Raw genomic sequence first — 14,086 nt, forward strand, 5'->3', positions numbered from 1 at the left:
ATCAAGAGCACTCTACTTCCTGAACCTCATAACTTAAGCACAAGCCTGGATTTGTGATGACCAGTTCTCACTCAGGACAGTCGTGCACAGCAATGGCTGGAGCTGTCGGTACTGGCTGGTGTTGGCTGAACACTAAGTCAGCCCAAGGAGACCTACTTTAGTTTGCTTAGTTTGCAGTGTCATCTGCTCTAAAAGTGACAGCACTGACCCACACATCCCAGAAAGACACATTTATATGTGTACAAATTATTTACCTGCTCTTTTCCTTGTTTACAACAAACTTGCAGGATTTCTGAACCCTGTTGACTAATGGTTCTCAGTTAGTAAAAGATCTGAACCATGGAGTGGGCCACTGATGCAAGTTTAACTATGCAAGGGGCTCCAGATCCATAGCCAGGACTAAAGAAGCCACCGTTATCAGTCACATCTTACTGAGCTTAGTACTATTATGTCTCTGTCTGATGACTGAGGGAAGAGAACACACATGGCTGATCCCTGCAGTCAAATGGCAGAACTGTCTTACGCAAAGTAGCCCAGAGGCAGTGAATACAGCATAACAAATGCATTACACCTACCTGAGCATCAGTGTGCTCATGCAGGCCTCCCTACCTCCTGGGTGAATATGATGGATGATTAAAATGTGTAAAATTCATTGAGAAGAACACCTATATCAGGTGTTCTAAATCCTAAATCCTTGCACACGTGGTGTCAGTAAGATCTTTTCCCCTTTATTCAAGAGGACATTGAAACCTCCTGCACCTGAGGGAAACACTAGGCAGCTCAACACCCTGACTTCCTGTAAGCTAGCTGCAGGGTTTACCATGGTAGCGTGAAGGGTGAGTCCAGCTAATCAGTCAAGTGATGACTTTCTCTTCAGTCTCTTTCCTCTCCAAAGTCAAAATTAGGTAAACAAAAAAACTTTTTAAAAAAATCTGGGGAGGGGGGTGTTAGGGGGGAAGTTAACAGTAGCAGCAGCAGCAGCAGCAGCAGACAAGGCACCTCCTAGAGGCTGAAGTTTCTGGCTGTGAGCCTAGGAGGCTGTGGAGCTCTGCCGGAGCTTCTGTCTCCTGCACGTCTTACTTACCACACGCTCTGAGGTCCTCTCTAGGCATCCGAGGGCCTCTAAGTCAGTGTTAAACGGCTGAGGGAGGAAAAGCTAGAGCTTCCTTTGCTGGAGGTGCATGCACTACTCGTGGCATGCAGATCTGGTCACACGGCACTTAGTGCTACTCTACAGACCTCACACACATCGACTCTGCTAGGACTCACCATGATCCTGTGAGTGGATGTTATTACTGTCACCCCATTTAAAGAGGAAGTAAACTCAGCAATAGGGCAGCTAGGTAAAGTGCTGAAGTCAAAACACTTGCAAGAGGCCAAGGTGGGATTCGAACCTCAGCAGCCTGGCTCCACAGCCATGGTCCTGGCCCTTCACCACGGGGTTCACTACCACTGCCTCTGGGCACAGCCATAGGATGAGGTTGAGTTTCAAAAGCACCTTTCTTCTGAGTTCTCAGTGTTTCATTTATCCTCTCAACAACCCTAAAAAAGCAAGTAGGAGACATACAGTATCTGCATTTCACACATATTACAATGGAAGCAGCAAGAACACGGCTTACAAATGCCTCCCTGGACAGCCAATCTCCTAAGTCAATGTTTCAAACCACACTCCTGTCTTCTGAAGTCTCTGTTTGAGCTTTTTAGTTTGGGTTAACTGCTTTAACCGGGGCTGACAGCACATCCAGACCCGAGTAGTCCAGAACAGACTTTCTCGCTCTCAGGCAAGATTCTTTCAGTGAATCAAAATTACATGAGCAATATCCGTGGGGCTTACAACTTACTACAAGTCCTAAATTCTAATCAAAAACTATTTTTGTTCATCTAAAATAAGAAGTCGTGTATTCAGTTACTAGCTCTCTGAGAAAAAATAGGTTATCTTAAAAATGTACTAAGCAGGCAGCTTAAAGGAAAAATCTAATTTATCAAATCACAATGACAAAGAAAACATTTCACTTCTGCATCTACTAATGTGTCCTGGATTCCTACTAGATTTATGAATAAAGTACTGGACTCTAGAGAGCCAACTCTGTCAACAGGGAGCTTGTGACTCCCTCGGGTGCCATCAGGCAGATGAGGAGAGGAGTTGACAGCCACCATCTCCTGCCACTCTGAGAGTCCATGAACTCTATGTCTGGCACCATTCCTTTGCTGCTGAAGGACAAGGTACCCAAGACAAACAAAGGACACAAATGAAATGGAGGAGAAAAATACTCCTGCGCATAGGTGCACAATGCATTATGATAAAATCATCATTAAAAATCACCTGAGCAGTCAAGGTTCAGCCCCCAACCCCAGGACAGGACAGTCACGGGGCTTCATAGTCATAGGAGTCTTTTCTATTCCTCAACTCCAGTGCTCTGCAATTCTGTGACCAGAAACTCAGCAGGCCAGAGGCAGCTTTGCAAGTATGTGGGTATAACAGGCAAAAGCAAGCTTGGAAGCTCCAAGTAATGCAGGAGAGTACAGGAGTTCTTGTCACCAATGAGCAGCTCCTTATACTCTGTGATTTTAATGAATGATATAAACGTTCATAGACATCAAAAAAGCTTGGAAAGGATTTAAATCAACTTCAATGTTCACCTAGATGTTTCAGCTGTGTGAAATTGAAATATCAGCATTAAACATTAAAGAATAAAATAATGAGATATTAAAAGTAATCTGTATTTTACTGGATCATGCTAAGAAATTATATGTGATTTTGGGGGTGATATTTATCACCATTTCAAAGAATTTAATATGGTTTTGGAATTTGTTCTGTTTTGTTTTTAAGACAAATACAAACAACAACAAAAAAAACCCCAATGTACTAATTTGAAGAAAAAAAAATGTAAGAGCCAATAGCATAAATTAACCTGGTAGAGTCCACCAGAACTGACTAGATTTTAGCAAAGACAAAAACACTGTGGGTAATATCAACCGTTGCTTTCTCTTATGTTTAAAAGAAGTAGATTATAAAGGATGGAGAAAGGTGAAATTGGATGATAGAACTGTATTCTTCTATACTTTTAATGAAATAAAACATTTAAACTTTTTCTCTCCGTAAAACTTGAAAATGCAAAATATAATCTGACGATGCAAAACATGGCAAATTTACGAGACTACCAGATTTAAACTGCTGCTGTGTTTGAGGGGAAGGCAGCAACAAAGCTATGTAGTAAATGTGAAGACGGGTGTGGGCAAAGATAGATGTGAGCATGAGTGTGCATGGAAGGGGGTAAAAAGGGAAGGGAGCCTTCAGGCAGCCTGGGTATGTATATGTCAATTATATGTCAACATCAGCTAATTCATAGCGAAATATGGACATAAAAGGAAATACCCTACATGGGGAAATGCACTCATTAAACTTAAATTTTAAAAGGATGAAAACACAAATTACACTTTATTCTTAAAAATCAAAATGAATTTCAATACAGAAAATGAAGACAGCATTTTGCAATTTTATCACTCAAAGGAGAATCTCTACTTGAGGAAATCAGTGTGCTGCACTTGGAGAGATGAAATGTTACAGCTTGTACACCAAAATTAAAAAATGAAATTAAATTAAAAAATGAAATGGTTACCAAGGTAATGCAGGTCAGGGGATCAAAGGTGAAGGGTCACACATTATTAAAAAGAAATCCAAAAGGGCGGCTGCATCATGATCTCTGCAAAACAAAGGAGCTCCAGTAAGTACAACTAGCATCTCCCAGAATCAACAATCAAGCTCTCGAAGCTCCCCCTGCAATTGAACAGTCTTCCCTGATTCCATGGAGAGCCATTTTCATTCAGGTACAAAACCAAATTTTAATCATCTGTTACCAACCAAAAAAAAATTACAAATATTTAACCAATCATTAAAACCTCCAATATTTCCAATTGAAAGTGGCTGGGAAGTGCTGGCATTTCATTTCAGTTGAAATCCATACCCCGTTTTCTGGAAATGACAGTGTTTGATAAGTTGCCAACATATCAGAAATCTAATTTGGTCACAGCATGGTGAGTTGGTGTCGTCCTCCCACCCCCACCCCCTCTCCTCAAGGAATGAGTTCCAAAATTGAGTTTTTGCAAATTTCTTTCATTTGAAGTAGCTGCATAAAATTCCCATTATTGGAACATTTAGTATAACAATGTTCTAGAAGACAGCAATAAAGTGATACATGATAAAATAAACTGTGTAACTATACCTATTAAGTCTGTTCTCACATTCAACTCTCACTGCATAAGGGAAGGACATTTTAAGCAAAGTAACAACTTGCTGTCTCTCCTGGAATCATAGTTAAGAGAAGCCTGCCTTGAGGACTAACCATGCAGGAAAGAGGGATCTGACAGGCTTTGTTTCCCAACAATGTTACACTTACTCACCTTCATTAACAAACTAACTTATGTTCCCACAAAGAGCAGGAGGGTGCAACCTATGTTTGAAATGTAACTACCACCAGGTTATGGCACTTACTGAGGGCAACAAGAAGCAAAGGGTGACAGTTAACGCTCACTTCCTTGGTAAATGACCAGCATGGGACAATCATCCTTACTGTCTTTAGTCTGAGAACTAATCCTGAGCAGGTTGTTCCCTGATTCGGGATCCAGGCTCCTTACGCTAAGCAGTCTGTATCTAAGAAGTCCTGTGCACAGTGGCCTGGCGCCTGAGGCAGGTGGAGAGCAGCTGGCGAAAGGAGCTTGGTTTGGTTACCATCTTAGCACCCCTTCCATTCTCCCACCTTAGTTTCACGCCGTTACATCGAACACTTGAGTTAACCTTGTTAAAAATCACATCCCCAAATACTTATATATTAAAATATAGATGAGTGTCCAGAAGGATTTATTAAAAGAAATAAGACATTCCTTCTCGTGGCTTATGGCAATCAATAAATAAAATAATCCTATGAATGCCAGCTTTTGTTCCCTCTGATTAGGTTTTGTTAAAGTAACTGCAGATCATCATGCACCGGATTGAGTGTGTTAGTGCTTAAGGCCACATCTCTAAAGCCACAGCTTCCCTTTCATTAGTTGCACAGCTATGAAAAGTAAACTAACATTTCATTTTTGGAGCCCTCATCTCACAGAGTCTGGCACATACATATTTGCTGCTGGGAGGCATGCAGGCAATGTTGAACACTGCAAAAGGAATCAATACCCCATCAAAACAATGCATACAGTGCTTTAGTAGCATCATTATTGAGACCATTTCAGCATGTTTGTAACAAAAGACAAGAAGCCAGCAGTGTGGTATTAACTTGAGCTTTGTTTTCCTACAACATTTTATATTAAAAATAAGCTCCAGACCTGTTCAGACCAACAACTATATATACAGTATGTCTCGACCAAACATATATTCATAATCTCTTAACAATAAGACGACTTCTTAATGTCTTTTAAAAGTCTTCTAAATCATTCTTAAAATTCCATACCTTACAGAAACAGTTCCCCAGATTTTTGCCAACTCATCAGTCCTGCCAGAAGTGCCAGGCATAAACCATCCAAGCTAATGCAACCTTTAAGTTGTCAGCTGCTCCCTAGCATGTCCTGACTTTCCATGGGAGTGGATTCATACTCCCTGCCCACACACGGCAGTTCTGACAGACAGCCTCTGAATTCAACTGTACCTATGGAGACAACGATCCAACTGATTTTTAAAGTAACAATTAGGAATTTAGCCAGTAACTTCTGGTTGGGGAGAAGATAGGCTGGAGTTTATTATGGTGCTAACAAGTCCCTAGAACAGCACTCAGGAAGGAAAGTACGCACTTTACCACTGTCAGCAAAGGCCTGCACAGGAGCCCACTATGTGGACAGCAGCTGAGACCACTGCACCTGCTGAGGTCGGCATGGGTGCCTTCAGCAGTGTCCAGACAGCAGGTCTGTGGGCACCTACCTGACCCAAAACCACTATTCTGGACCACAAGCTCTAGGAGATTCAGGGCCTGGGTAGCTACAATCTTCATCCAGGACGCTAACTCTAGTCCTAACTGGAGCCACTGTGTTTTCCCTATAGAATTTATTGGCTTCTAGACCATTTCCAGGTCTCAACCAGCAATAGACCTCATAAACCAAAATTACCCATCTTCCTTTTCTTCTTCAGAAGCCTCCCTTGCCTTCACTATAGCCACAGTCAGTTAGTGATGAAGTTCTCATTAAAGTAACACAGAATACTCAGGTGTTGCCACAGACTGGAATAAGCTCTCAGCTGAGGAACCAAGGGGAATGTTCTACCAGGCAGGAACAGAGCTCTAGACCACCTCAGGGAAACTTTACAAAGTTACATACAGTTTGTCTCTTTCCACAATTAGTAATAGAATTAAACAGTAAATGCTCGAAACCCCTAGCCAGCCTCCAGACCCTTCTGCATATCCTTGATCTGAATGTATCCACCTGCTCCCAGCAGAATTCTCCAGGTACTCTCACAGCATACTGTCTGGGACACACTTACGGACAAATTTAATTCCCTTTCTCAACAAATCTACAAGCAAGAGGAACCGACTCCCTTCTCAGACAGAGCAAAGGCCTGTGAGAGGAAAAGAGGTGCTGCCATGGTTCCCTTAGAGGCTAACTTCTGATGTAACAAATAAGGAGAACTGGGAAGAAATCCACAATCAAAAAAGTCACAAGATTCAACATAAGGGAAGGCACCGCAGAACTGAAGAAGTCCATCAAGACAGGACCGTAGACATTTTTCTGGTTTTTCACAAAATGGCTATTAGTGCTGTTACGCAATACTTTCTGCAGCAGATATTAAGCTCTGAGAGAATGTGTACTGATTAAAGAGACATTCAGCTAAAAGCTGATTACGGTGATGGGATAAATTTTATTTTTAATCTATAAATACAAATGCATAAATTCCCAGCATGCCATTATGTAGAGCATCAAATATACTTGAGCTAGCTCCAGCTTTTTAGCTAAGCAAAGGCTATACTTCTATTACCACTTCATGGTATGGTCTACGTTAGTTTGTCCAACATGGCAGAAATGGAATCCACTCCAACACCAGAAAAACAAAGTGTTTGGCTTTCACATTTTCAGGCCCCATGTTCACAGACCCAAATGTTTGCACTCCCCGAGTCCCAGGCCCCGTGTTTGTAGTCCCTTTGTCCAAGGCAAACCTGTTCACAGTCCCAATGCTTGACCCAAGATGAGGTGCAACTCCTTTCCTTTGCCAACCATCATCATGTCTTCTGGTTTTCCAAATGTTCAGAATACCAACCTTTGTTACTTGTCTCTAAGATGAACTAAGACACATATAAAACACCCCACACCTACAATCACAGTATTCCTACTATATATTTCTTTCTTTCTTCCTTTTCTTTTCTTTTTTGAAAAAAGGTCTCACTATGTAGCTCTCACTAGCCTGGAAATTGCTATATAGACCAGGTTAGCCTGAAACTCACAGAAATCTGATGTGGGAGTGTCATATATCAATCTGTTGATTTCATTGGTTAAGCAATAAAGAAACTGCTTGGCCCTCATAGGTTAAAACATAGGTGGGAGGAGTAAACAGAACAGAATGCTGGGGGAAAGAAGCTGAGTCAGGAGTCGCCATGATTCTCCCACTCCAGGCAGACGCAGGTTAAGATCATTCCTGGTAAGCCAGCTCGTGGGCTACAGCAGATTATCAGAAATGGGCTAGTCCAGGTGCGAGAGCTAGCCTAGAAGAGGCTAGATAGAAATGGGCCAAGCAGTGTTTAAAAGAATACAGTTTCGGTGTAATTATTTCGGGGCATAAGCTAGAGCTAGCCATGTGGGCGGCCGGGTGCCGGGGACGCAGACCCGCCACTCCTACTACTATAGAAATCCACCTGCCTACGCCTCCCAAGAGCTGGGATTAAAGAAATGTACTACCCGAGTCCCACTGTAATAATTTTTTTTTTTTTTTTGGTTTTTCGAGACAGGGTTTCTCTGTGGTTTTGGAGCCTGTCCTGGAACTAGCTCTTGTAGACCAGGCTGGTCTCGAACTCACAGAGATCCGCCTGCCTCTGCCTCCCGAGTGCTGGGATTAAAGGCGTGCGCCACCACCGCCCGGCCCACTGTAATAATTTTAAAGGGGTGGGGAGATGAGGTAGCATGCACCTGTAACCCCAAAATTAGGCAGGCTGTGGCAAGAGGATTTAGAGATGGGCCCAACTGGACTATACAATTAGAGCAAGAAAAACAAAGAACTAAAAAGAAAGGGGAGTGTTGGGGGGGGTGTTAAAAGGAGGCAGAGAAGACAAACTATTAACCTTCAACAATAAATGTAACCTTTTCCTCTGGTAGCTTAGAATATCTCACAAAGGCTAAAGAGGATGGGAAGGAGGAATAGTGAGAGCAACCACAGGACTTCTGAGGGGTGCACAGGCTCATGGCACTGAGGCTACTCATGCCAGAACACACACCACTGTGCAATTAGCACATGGTCTCACACGCAGTAGCTAAACAGTTGACCTTACAGAATCAGAGCAGTCATTACCAGAACCTGGGATGGCTAAGGGGCCAAGAATAAAACACGGTAAAAGGGGAAAGGGGACAGTGAGCATTAATTATTTTCAGATAAGGTCACATACCATTTGTAGCTCAAGCTGGCCCAGGGTGGTTTCAAACTCATGGCAATCCTACGACCTCAGCCTCCCAAATGCTGAAATACAACAGACATGAGCAACCATGCCTGGCTAGAAGAAGTAACTGCTAATGTTCTCTAACACTGAAGAGTAGCTGGTTAACAACAATGATATATTTCAAAATAACTAGAAGAAAAACTTCTGAATGTTCTCAACATAAACACACTCACATATGCATCAAGTAATAGGCATGCCAATCAATTAAAACATCTTAATGCAGCCCATAAAAATGAAATTACTATGTATCAATTAAAAATAAAAATAGAGGAGGTTTGGAAGATTGATCCATGGATAAAGCACTTGCTGCACAGTTTAAGAATCAAAATTTGGATTCCCCAGAACCCATATAAAGTGACAAATGGTTGCACCCATCTGTAATTCTACAAGATATGGCGCAGAAATGGGAAAATCCCAAAACCCTTCAGCGAGCATCCCTTACCAAGTACTGAGCAAAAACCCTGCCTCAAACAAGAAGACCAAAGATACTCAACATTGTTCTCTGATCTACACATAAATGCCCATATATTCTCTCATTCTCTCTCTCCTCTCTCTCTCTTTCACACACACACACACACACACACACACACACACACACACACACTCACTCACACACCAAACACAATCAACAATTCAATCAAAACATAAACCAGTTGTTAATATGCTTGCCTAGCAGGCACCAGAGCTTGGGTTTGATCCCCGGAAGCACATAAACAGGGTGCAGTAGTGATATGTCTGAATCCCAGCACTCAGAGAGTAGAGGTAGAAGGATTAGATATGCAAAGTCATACTCAGCTATGTTACGTAGCAAATTCCAGGTTAGACGAGACTACATGAGACTCTCTAAATAACCAGGTACTCTTAATGATTATATAATTTATCACATGCCAGTTCCTCGATAAAGCAAGCTGTGCAAGGACAAGAATGCAAAGTGGGAGCACAGGACAAGGATTTAGCCTCACACTGCACTCTTGGAACCAGGCCATGCTGGGACCTGTCCATGCAGAAAAGGTCAACAAAATTCTAGGCAGACTGTGGAAGCCACTGCTCCTGAGCTCTTTGTTGCCTGCCTATTACCAGAGATGGCAAGAGAATCCCCCCTATTCACGCATAAGGATGCACACAAATACTGTGTATTTGAATGTTTGGTACTGGTTATTCATACTGGCTACACATCTGAAATCACCCCACTTTCAAAATCAGATTGGCTTACCACATTTATAAAACTGAGTAGCATAGCCAAGACCCACTTCTTTCTAGCTGTCCACTGGGGTAAGGGTTGACAAAAATGTGTAAGTTCCCAAAAAATAAATTTAAAAGAAAGAAAAAATAAAATTCACCACTGCTAGCATTATCAAATTTTTTGTTTACAAGCCTGGTGGCACATTCCTTTAATCCCAGAACTCTGGGAGGCAGAAGCAGGCAGATTTCTGTAAATTCAAGGACACCCTGGTCTACAGAGCTAGTTCCAGGAAAGCCAAGGCTATACAAAGAAACCCTGTCTCAAATAAACAAACAAATAACCAAAAAAAAAAAATTCTTGCTTGCAGACTTCTCAGCAATACACACCAGTGATCACCTGTTTTCCACACTGGGCGAGATGCTCCCATCTGAGCCATCACCCATAAACAGTCTCTCAAGGACAGCAGCAGGAGACTGCGATTCTCAACCCCAAACAAGTGACTAAAAAGCCTATTTGGCAAGCCTCCCAGGTAAGCCTAGTTAGTCCACAGCCCTCCCTTTGAAATCTGACTCAGGTTGGCCAAACCTATCCTCCAGTTTCCTCACAGACACACTGACTTCAGGGGGCAACTAGCCATTAAGTGGCAAACCTGCTAAATTTTTTGTTTTGTTTTGTATTTTGTTTTTTGTTTTTCTTTTGTTTTTTGTTTTTCGAGACAGGGGTTTTCTCTGTAGCTTTGGAGCCTGTCCTGGAACTAGCTCTTGTAGACCAGGTTGGTCTCAAACTCACAGAGATCCGCCTGCCTCTGCCTCCCAAGTGCTGGGATTAAAGGCGTGTGCCACCACTGCCCGGCTCTGCTAAAATTTTTAAAATTTAAAAGAAAATCCAAGCCTGTAGAAAAAACTCAGTAAGTAAAATCCTTGTGTTTTAAGCATAAAGACCTGAATTCAGATCTGAAGAAACCATGTAAAGGCAGATGTAGAAGCACAAATCTGTAACCCCAGAGGTGGAAGTGCATGTCTGTAATGCCAGCGCTCCAGCAGCAAGACAAGAGGAGAGACCCTACACTCAGCAGGAGCTTGGTCATGCAGAGACAGGGCAGGAGTCGTCCATAAACTCCGCAAACACTTGCATGTGACACAGTCTGTTGCATAGCTTACTGGTGGTCCATACACAAAGAGTTAAAATGGACATCCTATGACTGGGCAACAATGCCCCTACTAGGCACTAGGAGCTAACAAATAAAAAGCCCAGCCCCAGGAACAAGTTACTACTGGGGGAGGGGGGTGATGGAGGAAGATCATTGGTTAATTAATAAAGAAACTGCTTGGCCCTAATAGGTTAGAACATCGGTGGGTGGAGTAAACAGAACAGAATGCTGGAAGGAAGAGGAAGTGAGGTAAGACGCCATGCTCCCCTCTCCCAGGCAGATGCGATGAAGCTCTGACCCAGGATGGACGTAGGCTAGAATCTTCCTGGTAAGCACACCTTAGGGTGCTACACACATTATTAGAAATGGGCTAGTCCAGGTGCGAGAGTTAGCGGAGAAGAGGCTAGATATAATGGGGGTTTAAAAGAATACAGTTTGTGTGTTGTTATTTCGGGGCATAAGCTAGCCAGGCGACCAGGAGCTGGGGCGGCAGGAACACAGCCCACAGCTCCATCAACAGGGGGGTGTGAGTCAGTGAGATACCCAAAATCCCCAAACAATACAGGCTATTGCCAAAGCTCTTGGCTACCTTCCAGAATGTGATGGCAAGACTCTGTTACTGAAGACACCACATGGGTGTCTTTTATATGAAGACATATAAAAAGTAGTACCAAGCTAGTACTGACATGGAAGCATCATCTCTCCTGGCTAGCTCCCACGCTGCTATGCATGCTGCCAAAGAAGAAAAGTAATCATCAATCTTACTGAGCTGTGAACTCTGCAAGCTCCAAAAATGACAGGCCTGGTCAGACATGGTCACTGGTACAATAGCAGAGCAAACATTATAGGAGTAACCAACCACTTCTGATTTTATTTCATGTCCACTCCACAAGATGAAATCCATACCTGGAACTATATTAGGCCAAAAACCTATGGCTAGACAGATTATTGACACCAGAAGAGAACATACTGTTATTATTCTGCTAAAAAGAGGGTTAAACCAACTCCTAATGACTTAACATTATACCTATAGATTTAGGTCATTTCTCAATCCTTATCAGAAATACTTTTGTACAAGTAGATGATGATCAAACAACACAGAGACCCACAACTGGCCAAGGTGCAGAGAATAAGAGACTAAAGAGTGTTTAGCTCTACATGGAATATAGATACTGCACTCCCTCCTCCAAAGGCTCAGAAATCACTGAAGAAGGGGAAGAAAGAGTGTAAGAGCCAGAGACAGTAGGTGAGTGCAAGGAAGGAGCAGGACACCTGCTCATATGAACTCACAGCAGTTTTCACAGAATGTATTAAGACCTGTGCAAGCCAAAGTCAGACTAAATCACAACATGGAGAATGAAGTTAGGCATGAAGTTTCATCCTTTGTTGGGAAGCTATTGGCAACTTTTAGCTGCTGAGAGAGGAAGAGTCAGTTTTCTCTATAAGCACAGCCCTGATAAATTGACTGTGGTAGTTTGAATATAAATGGCCCTCATAAATTCTGAGGGAGTGGCACTATTAGGAGGTGTGGCTTTGTTGGAATAGGTGTGGCCTTGTTGGAGGAACTGTGTCACTACTGTGGAGGCAGGCTTTGAGGTCTCCTATGCTCAAGCTATACCCAGTGTCTCAGTTCACTTCCTGTTGACTGCTGGTGAAGATGTAGTACTCTCACCTCATTCTCCAGTCTGCCTGGATTCTGCGGTGAAGATAATGGTTAATCCTCTAGAACTGTAAGTCACCCCAGTTAAATGTTTTCCTTTATAAGAGTTGCCATGGTCATGATGTCTCTCCACAGCAACAGACACCTAACTAATACATTGAGCATACACTTTTATGAAAGGCCACACATCCAAGAATATTTGGGCAGCAAAAATTGGCTTTAATATGATAGGGGAAGAGGTTACAAGAGGAAGGGGTACAAAACACAAAGTTGGATTGGAAGGAAGAATAGATTGGGAAGCGCTGGGGGAGGGAAGATGACTATGATCAAAACACATGACATTCTCTAAGAGTATTTTTCTTAAGTTTTTTAAACATCAAAGAACAGTGCTATTTTTTCCTTTTGTGATCTTGGGATATTACTTCATTTTCAACTATGTCTCATGTTCTCCATTTATAACATGACAATATCATTCCTACATCACATAGACTGTGCTCATCATTATATAAGATACACACATTAATTAAGTCCTCATACCTTAGCTTTCTGAGCATACAATATTTATTATCAATTATATGTCACTCCTTTAAAATCAGTGTCATTCATATGATCTATACTCTTGTCCTCTTTATGATCCTATTTTATCAAAAAGCATCTTATTTAGAAAGAAGATGAAACTAACCTATCTGATAAAAATCTCCTTGCCCCCCCCTCTCTCTCTGAGTGGTAGGAGGAAATAAGTAATATCCACATTTAATGATAGCAGACAAATGGCATAAAGCAAAGACCTGAGAAAATTCCACTGTCAAATTTAAGAAGAGAGCAAGAGGGTGCATCCAGCACAGGGAGAAGATGGGTCATACACCATCCCAGGAGCTGGGGAGGTATGGTATGTGTGGTCACTGTGGCATCTGTGACAGTAAAAGCACACACTGAAAAATGCTTTTATTGAACTCTGTTGCTGCTGTTGAAGACAAAATGTTGTTTTTGGCAATACTGTTGGTATTGGTATTGATGTCATTGCTCCTGCAGTTACTGAAACTAGAACTCATAGCAATTCTCCTCTACTTCCTGAGTGATTAGGATCACAGACATAAATCACATACCTGGCTTATTTTAACTTTTAGATCACTAGTGATTCAAGAAAGAAGGTACAACAGAATAATGGGAGCTAGGTTGAACTAAATAAAACACTTGAATAACAAGTGAAGATGGGGAGGGGAGAAGTCTGAATCTCAAATTTGCAAACCCATGCTCACAGCAGCCCTATTCAAACCATACAGAGGCAAACTGTGGTATCTACATAATGGAATACTCAGCTTTAAAAGGGAAGGAGGCTGGAGAGATAACTCAGAAGTTAAGAGCACAAACTGTTCAGGTCCCAATACACTTTATGGCAGCTCACAACCACCTTTAAGTCTATAGGAGTTGATGCCCCTTTCAGGCCTCTTCAAGCCCCTGTACTCACA

General features: G+C 42.2%; 1 protein-coding gene across 22 annotated transcripts in view; it reads right to left on the minus strand.

Annotated features, from left to right (window-relative positions):
- Camta1 (calmodulin binding transcription activator 1) overlaps positions 1-14,086 on the minus strand; it is an 826,088-nt gene that overhangs the window by 744,772 nt on the left and 67,230 nt on the right. For 3 of the 22 annotated variants that reach the window (XR_012907541.1, XR_012907540.1, XM_075946636.1), the window contains 2 exons: positions 3,621-3,704; positions 1,270-1,542 (listed from right to left, as the gene is read on the minus strand). The exons of 15 other annotated variants lie outside the window; for them this stretch is intronic. Coding sequence is in view for 2 of the 7 variants with exons in the window: in XM_075946636.1 (XP_075802751.1) it covers positions 1,270-1,272 (3 nt within the window). In the remaining 5 variants the exon portion in view is untranslated. Of the gene's footprint in view, positions 1-1,269; positions 1,543-3,404; positions 3,705-14,086 lie in introns of those variants that run through there. 4 more of the 22 variants (XR_012907542.1, XR_012907543.1, XR_012907544.1 and 1 more) reach the window with 3 other exon arrangements.

Source organism: Microtus pennsylvanicus, chromosome 13 (assembly GCF_037038515.1).
Source record: "Microtus pennsylvanicus isolate mMicPen1 chromosome 13, mMicPen1.hap1, whole genome shotgun sequence".
Taxonomy (NCBI): Eukaryota; Metazoa; Chordata; class Mammalia; order Rodentia; family Cricetidae; genus Microtus; species Microtus pennsylvanicus.